General features: G+C 35.7%; 1 protein-coding gene and 2 long non-coding RNA genes across 5 annotated transcripts; all 3 read right to left on the bottom strand.

The window, feature by feature from the left end:
* Positions 1-723: 723 nt before the first annotated feature.
* On the bottom strand, positions 724-1,780 carry LOC122596644 (SKP1-like protein 12). The gene is made up of 2 exons (XM_043769256.1): positions 1,401-1,780; positions 724-1,095 (listed from the first exon to the last, which is right to left on the bottom strand). The coding sequence occupies exons 1-2, from the start codon at positions 1,740-1,742 to the stop codon at positions 859-861; spliced, it is 579 nt and encodes a 192-aa protein (XP_043625191.1). The 5' UTR covers positions 1,743-1,780; the 3' UTR covers positions 724-858.
* A 2,367-nt stretch (positions 1,781-4,147) lies between these two features.
* LOC122598072 lies at positions 4,148-7,054 on the bottom strand. 3 transcript variants are annotated; one of them, XR_006323527.1, is made up of 6 exons: positions 6,808-7,054; positions 5,829-5,934; positions 5,313-5,617; positions 4,956-5,039; positions 4,788-4,856; positions 4,148-4,573 (listed from the first exon to the last, which is right to left on the bottom strand). It is a non-coding gene; the product is annotated as an uncharacterized LOC122598072 (long non-coding RNA). The 3 variants fall into 3 exon arrangements; XR_006323526.1 differs by lacking the exon at positions 6,808-7,054 and having other exon boundaries at positions 5,829-6,347; XR_006323528.1 differs by lacking the exons at positions 5,313-5,617; positions 6,808-7,054 and having other exon boundaries at positions 5,829-6,347.
* A 2,059-nt stretch (positions 7,055-9,113) lies between these two features.
* LOC122598663 lies at positions 9,114-10,053 on the bottom strand. Its single transcript, XR_006323685.1, has 2 exons — positions 9,604-10,053; positions 9,114-9,512 (listed from the first exon to the last, which is right to left on the bottom strand). It is a non-coding gene; the product is annotated as an uncharacterized LOC122598663 (long non-coding RNA).

Here is a 10,053-nt window from a genome sequence, read left to right on the forward strand (position 1 = left end):
AATGGTGACTGAGATTTGATCAGGGAAAAAGAGTGGGGATTGTGGAGAGGAAGAGGACAGAGTTGAATTTGAAAGGGATTGTGAATGAGGGAGGACGAGGGAATGGATCTTATATAGAGATGTCTGGTTGACTTTTAGATATCCGGTGAGCGTGCTTATGAATTTTATAAAGAGATGTCTTCATGTCATCAAGGGTGGTGGGTTTCAAAGGTTAAACGGGCTTGGATGATGATAGTAGCAGGTAGGTAACTGTTGGCCAAGTAACCATTATAAACAAAATGAAAATTGAGCGACTTCAGGTGTAAAAAACATTCAGGTTCGACTAAAATCCGCGACATACTAGAAAGGGCAAAAGGGTTTTAATCCAGCCTTTTTCCAATCAGCAACCTGAAAAGATACATTGCATCTTGTAGATGATCCACGTGAGTAAAACTTATCATGACAGCACTTTTTAAAAACATGATTCCTCTCCACCGTTTCACCAGATACATCTTTACAGCTTTCAAACTCCATAAAAATATATAAAACCTACCTAGCTTGACCCAAAAGATCAACACTACACACAGATAGAAGTATATAGAACTGCTAAGCAAGTAGTGGAACTACATGATCATCATTGTTCATGGCTTCAAATAGACCGATTGCAGAGTCAATAAATCGGGACATTGGGGCCTTGGGGGTTAGTTTTTGATGCAATCCTCGTTACAATAAAGACAAACAATATGAATTGAAAAGGGGGGTTTGTTTGTAATTACTAATCTTTACCATCATCCCAACCAGGACAACAGCAACAGCTACACAACAAGCCTATTTATTCAATTTGTAGATTAATCTACGATACATATATATAAAATGCTATTACGCATCTGAAACCACAGGATTTAAGCTAGTGCGACTTGAACAAGAGCGAAAAGCCCAAGGAGCGATACTGACCACCCTTTTCATCCTACGTACCTCACGATCAGTAATTTCATCTGCCACATAACGTACTCTGAAGTGCTTGCGAATGTCATCGGGAGTCTTCTCAGCGAGCATTTCAGCAGCACGTTCCTTCATCAGGTAAAAGAGGCTTCTGATCTTCAAACGGCAAGCCACCTAAATATAATGAAAACATAGAGAATTAATTATTAACTAAACTAATTGATAGTATTTTTATAAAAATCACCAGATTAATGAGGATGAAATCTATTTAGAATGATAAAAATACGCGTCTGTACACAAAACCAATGACATTCGCCGCCACTTCCCCCTCAATTATTATATGCGAAAAGGGAAAGGATACAATAGAAAAACAGGGGAGCTAAAGTGTTAAAACTGATAATAAAAAGGAAAAAATTGATTTTACTAATAAAAAATAAATAAATAAAGAATAGTAGAATTATAGTATATAAATATGTTACATCGGAGAGATCAATAGCATCGGAATGATTTTCTTGGAAAAACTTGTCATCGAAAAGCTTCAATTTTTGTTGGAGGATGATTTCACCATCTTTCCAATGCTGCTTCTTGACCTCCCCACGTGCCTTGCAGAAATCAAAAGCCTTTCGAACGATGGGGCCACGTACGCCTTCGATAGCGCCAGGTAACTCACCAGCCCATCCATACTGGAAAAGCATACGGATGCCCTTAGACTCCGTGATATGCTCATAGGTGACCTCGAATTTTCCATCATCCAACTGATAATACGGCTTCTCCTCCCCCTCGTACTCGTCGTCGACCCGTTCTTCTTCTTCTTGGCCCATTCGGCAAAATAATTTAACAACCCTAACCCTAACTTAAAATTTTGGGATACTACGCTTCGCTCGCTATTTATTAGTATATATATTGCAAAAGAAAAACAAACAAGCATACTAGTCCCTTATACATCCTTATTTTGGCACTTTTACCCCCTACATCTTTTCAACAAGGATTTTTCAAGCTGATAAAACGGAAAAAAAAAAATGAAAAGAAAAAAGAATGAGGTTTAAGTTTGGTTTTTAACTGATATAAAAATATTTGATATAAAAGTTTAGTGGATTTATTTGAAAACATGAGGTGTAACTTGATCATTAAAGATATATTGGTAAATTTTCTTATTACAAAGATATAATTTTAATATGTAAAGTGTAATTTTATAATATAGTATAAATATACACTCATAAATTCTAGGGTAAATTACAAAAATGGTATCTGAGTAGATGTCGAAATTTTACTTTTCGTACCTTAAAGAATTTAATTACGCAAGTCATACCCAGAGTTGGCAAATTTAACGATCCATTAGGCTTTGTTAGTCGGAGGTATGGTTAGCGTGCAAATTTGCTAACTCTGGGTATGACTCGTGTAGTTAAATTCTTTGAGGTACGAAAAGTGAAATTTCGACACCTACTCAAGTATCATTTGTGTAATTTACCCTAAATTCTATACACAGAAATTATTATTTAATCATATTAACTAAATACATAAAAAAGAAAGAAACTCTTATGTATTTTACATTCTAAACATTTACACTTGTATTTAGAAAACTTAAAAAAAGAAAATAAAATAAAAATAGACCCTTTTTAAACTCAACTTGCCCCATCTTTCAACTAGCCTGCTATACAACACACTCTATAAAATAGATGCCAGCATGATGCGACTACATAGGTAGTGGCGGCAGTGGCCATGTGATGGTGACGACTCGTGATGGTAGTGACGAGGGGTATAGGTTATTAATATAAATGAATAATGTAGTTATTTTAAGAATTATAAGATAAATGTTGTAAATTAATTCATTAAAGGTATTTTTGGTATACATGTGTTTTAGTTGTTAGAGATCTTGATATATTAAATGTATTTTGGACATTTCAAAATCTGAATTTAAGACATACCATAACTACAAGACCTAAAATGTTTTACTATAACGAGGGTTGGTTTTCGCGGGTTGCGGCGGTTAAACGGTGATGATAATACAAAATAGTGGGGAAGGAATTGATATGTGTGTGTATAAATTGGAATGAATGAAAGAAGTGACTGTGTGTTAGATCTTGATAGGATGTTTGTCTAATTGTGTTTAGAGATGTAGAATTAGAGGTAATGTGTGAATTAGATGCAATATGGAGATATTAAAAAAATTGCTTAAATTTCTTAAAATAGATTTTTAGTTTGTATTATAAGGGGTATAGATATAGATTTAGATAAAGATAAAATTATATATTATATTCCTATTGATATCGAAATGAAAAGAAAATAAACTGAAACAACCATAATCAACGGAAAAAAGGGTATATAAGTAATATGATATGCTAAACAGCTTACATAGTTGATGCAGCGTTTCAACGAGCTTAGTTAAAAGTTTTATATATATATATATATATATTATATGTTAAAGGAGGTGAATATATAGTGAGCAAGAAGTTACAGTTGAAAGATATGCATCTCGATGTTGCTATTAAAGAAATAAACAGGTTAATTCAATAATTCAAGGATTATAGAGAAACGGGGTATTCAAAAGCTACTGAAGACGCAAAGGAGATTGCTAATGAATTGGGTATTGATCTGATATTTCCACAAAAGTGTGTGATTCAAAGAAGAAAACAGTTCCATGAGAGTTCAAGTAGCCAAGAAACTTTATTTACACCCGAAGAGAACTTTAAAGTCAGTTATTTCTTATACATTGTCGATCAAGCTCGTTCTTCACTTGAGACAAGATTTGAGCAATTCAAAGAGTATGAAAAACTGTTTGGTTTTTTGTTTCCACTTAACTTGAGGGGAATCGAAGATAAAGAGCTTAAGTTGTCATGGCACCTTGAAAATGCACTCCTGTTTGAAGAAAGATCGGATATTAAAGTTGATGAACTTTATATGGAGTTGAAGTTATTTGACACGTCACAAATTGATGAACTTCACAACCCTATAGATATTGTAAAACTTTTGAAAGTGCTTGGTTATTTTTCATATGCAACCACTGCATACAGAATATTGTTGACTATTCCAATCACGGTTGCATCTGCAGAAAGGAGTTTTTCTAAGTTGAAGTTATTGAACTTCTTTTACGATCAATAATATCTCAAGAAAGACTTAGTGGATTGACCATGATAGCTATTGAGAACGAAATCATAAATATCATGGGGGCTATATGTTTTATTAATTATACAACAAATATTAAAATATTGTTATGTGAAAAATTCCATACCAAAGCTTGGATGTAGTTTCCTGAAACTTTTTATATTCAAAAAACGGAACCTAAAACTCAAAGGTTTTAAATGAAAAGTTGAAATAAAAACATCTTCTAGATAAATTGGGCCTACTCACTTCATCCACGTATATGTTCGTCTTCAACAAGAGTCCTACTTCCGCCATTTTTACACTTTCAACAATTATAAATCTGCCATTTTTTTTTCCAATTTCCACGATTTTATAGATTCATTAAAGGGGCTAAACTATATAAATCTCAAGAAATCTTTGGCAAACTATTGGAAATCCATCGCCTTTTCCCATTTGTGCACATATCCCCCTCACTTCATCTTTGCCTCACCTCCAGTCCTCCATGTAGGTGAGGCATTCACATGGTATCCTCCCGCTTCGCCTCGCGTAAACCAAGCATCTTATAAATTAACTAGATGAAACATAGAGCCATCAAGTGGAGCATGGAAATCGTATAGGTGTACCACAAAAAGTTATTCATCAGCAACCATCACGTCACATCATTATGGTCCAATATCATGAAAAAAAAAATAAGTTGTGTTACTTATGCTGGAATGAAAGAAATTTGATTCCACAGACCCGTGACTTTTTCAATTGTTTCTTATATACTGAATATATGAACAAACCTCGGCCATAAACAGACGAGGTGTGTGCAGCCAGCCAGCCACGGTGGATTATCAAGTCCTATAAAGTGTCTACATTTATATTAAAACATAATAACTGTAAGAAAACAGCAGTGTGATTGCATTTCGAATAAAACTAATGATAAAAGTTCATGTCCAGTTAGCACATACCATGCACTGGTCCAATATATTGATTGAGACGCATATATGCTAGTTCCAACTGAAAAGAAGTTCACCATCATACACAATAAAGGCCTGTCAGAAATTTGCAATAAAGGATTTGGTATTAAAGAAAACATGTTCTAATCCAAAAGTAGTTAGTAAAGTAATTAATTAATAGTAGTAATAGTTATATTATATATTAACAATAGGGGAGACATTCAACAAGCCGCAAAGAAAAGGTGGCCAGCCGGCTAGGGTCTTGATTGTAATATATATATATATATATATATGGGAAAAGTGAGTGTATGGTTGTCATGTACCTAAGCTAGGTATAGAACCCTAAATGAAAACAACACAAAAGCTTACACACTTATTGACCTGCTGCCCACCCACGTTTTGCAGATTTAACCACAGACCAACCACGCATAATAACAAGCAAAGGTGGGGCATGCACCAAACCATGCATAATACCCCTATCAATCAACCCGCCTGTTTGTTGCCAAGGTAATTTTGCATTTGTCAATATTGTCTTCCTTCACCTTAAGTACGGTCTCACCGTTTGCATTTCTTACTGCTTAAATCGTATTAGTTCACTTGATCCCCCGATGAATCTATTACATAGAAAGCGTTTTAGGCTTCAGATCCTCTTGTTGTCACTTCACCCCGAGACACTGAGAGCCCATTCTAAGAAATCAATAGGAGTAGAGTTTGGATGCAAAAACATCAACACTCAACAGTCATATTAATGTTTTTCAAACAGGCAATACTTGCTGAGGAACAAGCCTTTAACATATAAAAAATGAAGTGACTTTAATCAAGAGCACAAACTTCACTAAAAAGGACTAAATGATTAAATAAAAATAATACATCACTGATTCTAACCTGATGTATATTTTCTGATCAATCAAGAAAGCAGAAGCAAGTAACGCTAAATCTCAGCTTGAGTTGCAGATGATGCAGTGTCAACTTCCAAGTCATGCTCGTCATCCTTTACAGAGTATAAAAGCTTGTTAAGCTCTTGGTTAAACACTACTTAGACCAAGTACCAGAAAACGTTACTATGTTCTGTTACCAGACATGAGATTTAAATTGATAATCAAACATGAAGGGTTCATGTCTTATGTAATTTTTAAATACCCTCCCAAAGTGTCAATGTCCATACAATTCGTAACCTTAATGTTACCTCAAGATTCCATTCCCATCAATATCCATATAATGCACACCTCCCACTATACCAAAACCGACATCAGTTGCATTTGTAGAAATATGTTACATTTTTAGCTGGAAAAAAGCTCGACTATTGAGAGCTTTAACTTCTTGATACCAACACATCCCATAATAGGCTCGTATCATGCCATAAGCTAGGTGTAGAACTCACTCCCAAAAGCTAGCTCAGAGGAGGAGGGGACACCTTCTTATAAACCACCAACCAATACCATACTTGGACGATGTGGGATCATATCACTTCTACAACAGGCTTGTGATTTTTTGATCACCTCCCATGCAAAGCATTTATACAGCTCCATTCAAGACGTCATTTAATTTGTTACTTATAGGCACGTCACATGTGTACAGCCTAAAGTTCACAAAACATACAGATCAAGTTTGCATTACCATGGCATAATAATGCGACCTTAGAACGGAATGTGAGGCCTTTTATCGCTACGGCATCAAGTATATTTGAAACGAACCAATAAAAAAAACGATTAAGGTTACAAAGATATGATCAAATAGTTAACATATGTACATATAAAACCAGGGCTTGACTGGGCTGCTTCATGTTAATTCAACTGCCCAATTCATTTCAGGTTCAATGTCTATTGGTCCAAGTTTTTAAGATGACCGACAAGAGAGAAAGTACCTTAAAACCCCACTTTGAGATTTATCATTGCTGATTTTCACCATTATGGTCCCTTCACCATACCCGATAATGACCCTGCACAGTAGATCAAGCTATTTCCAGTGATAAAGATTGAACTGTCTGGAATATATACTCTCCTGATATATGCAATGACAGGAGTCAAGCATATTCACAAGAATGCTAGAATATCTTAGATCTTTTACTCCAAATATTTACCAACTAAAGATGCAAGCCACAAGTCAAGCATATTCACAAAGATGACAAAGGAAAAGGAAAACACCTTTGAGTAAGAGAATGACAATATACATCAGGGTTTAAATGCAATGACACAAGGGGTAAAAGAAACACATATGTGATTTAAACCAACTTATCAAGCTATTTCTAGTGATAAACAATAGCATCAACAATGCTAAAATATCTTAGATCTTTTACTCCAAGTATTTACCAACTAAAGATGCAAGCCACGAGTCAAGCATACTTACAAGAATGACAAAGGAATAGGAAAACACCTTGAGAAAGAGAATGACAATATACATCAGGGTTTAGATGCAATGACACAAGGGCTAAGAGAAACACATATGTGATTTAAACCAACTTACCGATGCTAACCTGTCATTTATCCAAATCCCAACAGCCAGGGCCCTTTCACAATTTTAAAATGGGAAAAGCTGAAGAACAATGGAGCAGTGAGAAAAATAAACTAGTTTAACTCTAAGCATATAGATATTTGTAGGACTTGCTAGATACTTTGAACATAGCCATTCATTTAGTTTAGCACTAAGCATCCATATGGGTAGTTGATAGAACATGTACACTCTCTATTCGAACTTGATGTACATGTTGCACCCAGATCACATCTTTTTCATCAGAAATAAAGCATGGCCCGTAGGTTGCAGTGAGTTGATGAGGAATGTAGGCACCGGTGTAGTGTGGTGGTGGTTTGATATCAGTTGTTGGTAGTGGTGTGGCAGAAGAATGTGGCGTTGCAGAGGCAGAGACGGATAGATCAGTTAGTACAGTCCCTTTGACCAGATCTTTATCTTCATGTTCTGATCCGACAAAGTTAATAGATGTGATAGGAACCGTTGCTAGACTTGACTGGACCTGAATAGAGGGTGTTCCACGCCTCTGAGCATGTATTGTTGCAATATTCTTCAACAATACCATCATCGACTGTAATTTGTCTTCAATCCTTGCCCATGTAATAGCCTCTGAATCCTCTTCTTCACTCTTCCGGGTGTTAACCATCTCTGAATTTCCCGGCAATGGAACCAAATGATAGAACCCAGGAATCAACAAGGATAAATTACTAATTATTATTGCTGGAAGACAAATGACTACAAGATAGTAGACCCGATTCGAGATGGGTTAATCTCCATACAACCCTATTGGAGATGGGTAATTTCTCCTATAACAAACATAGTTTGTATATTGTAAAAACAAGACTGGAGAACAAATGAAAACCAGGAATAAATATATAATGTAAATTCTGAGGCAGTTTCACCTCCTATTTTTCAGATCCCATAACCGACTACCCTCCCAGTTATTTCCAGACTTTCTATCGAGTTAAATGGGTAAGGCTGGGGCCCATATAGGTAGGGTTTGTATTAGTCGTTGAGTAGGGACACTCAATTGTCTTTTTTAACCGAACAGCAACGATCAAAAATAAAGTGTTCGTACACACAACAAACTGATGTTCTTCTATCTCTAATTCCTAGACCAGGTAAAAATACACTTAGAGATCTTGAAGTGGCTTCAAGTACCAAGGCATCATGGGTAGGTACACTGGGAAATCAGTTTCATAACATAAGCTGACAACTTAAGTTTTCTTTCTAAATAGCATGAAAGATCAAATTCCTACTATTGCTTCATACATGCCAACATTTTTTATGGCTCGTAAGATTATGGAATGCAGAAACTCAGTGACTAGAAGTGTAGAACAACTCGCATATCCGCACATAATACGTGACAAAGAACAAGACGAGCATAGGCAAAAACATCGAATACTTCCTGGTATTAAGTAGCTGGACTACATACAGCCCGGGGAACACTTCAACTTCTAATGATTAACGTATGCAAACATTTGTAGGTCACCAATAAGAACGTACCTATAAGTGGTTGAATGCCATATATGTACAGTTTCATCGTCAAGTGGCAGCTCTGAATGAAAGCACACAACCAAAACAATGTGTGTGTGACTGTAACTGTCTAAAGTCAGGACACCAAGTTTTGGTTTGATAATTTCAAATCTGTTTTCAGATGTTTATTGGAAAACAGTGACAGATAGTAATGCCAACAGAACACCATGAATGGAATCATCATAATAATTATAAGCACAAACCTAAGCAGTGTGATCATCTAACCCAGTAATTAGATAAGTTTTATCACCACCTGTTTGATAATCAACACAATTCAATCCTTTGTGATGGTCAACGAGTGTGAAATTAGATTCAGGTGAGCCAAGATTCCAAATCTGGAATGGGACAGACAGGGGGGTAAGCATCCGTTATAACATGTTAGGCTCGTATATACCATAAGCATTCCTAAAGCTTCCTTTATAGTTTATAGTACCATCAAGCGACGCACTTGCAAAAGGGTCGGTATCTTTAGTGTTGATTGTTACTTGGATCACATAATGAGAATGGCCCTCAAAAATCTGGAGTACAAAACCCACTGCCAGCGTGCTATGAACTTTGCTGATCTGACTGCAAATAAAATATGTAATCATCAAATTAGATTGAAGTAGTCCAGCCATATACAGGAATACAAATAAGTGTTTAGAAATATCAATTGAACCTGGCAGCTTAGAAATTTCGAAGGATTGTGTGTGATTTCTATCATAAGAAAAAAACAATAAGAAATGACCAGCTGACGTAGGATACGGCATGTTTGTTGAATGTATCTTTATTTTTTTAAGAACAGCAAGGGCCGGATCTGGAAGAGTAATAAAGCATGACTTAGAAGCAGGGTAGTTTTGATCGGCACCCTGGAAGTATCGTATCTCTATACTGTAAATAAAATTAGGACTGCACAGCCCTTTCACTAATTCTTGAGCAAGGATATACTTGTTCATTGCAGGATATACACCTAATAACACAAAGGCAGATTGCGAATTCACAGTGGACTTAGACAAAAGAAGAATATGTATGTGATACCAGAAGCATGACCAAAAAACTAGACTGACTAAATAGAAGGTATTAATAGCTTTTCAGGTATAACATATACAAGATTCTTCTGAATAGCAGG

Source organism: Erigeron canadensis, chromosome 4, assembly GCF_010389155.1.
Source record: "Erigeron canadensis isolate Cc75 chromosome 4, C_canadensis_v1, whole genome shotgun sequence".
NCBI lineage: Eukaryota > Viridiplantae > Streptophyta > Magnoliopsida > Asterales > Asteraceae > Erigeron > Erigeron canadensis.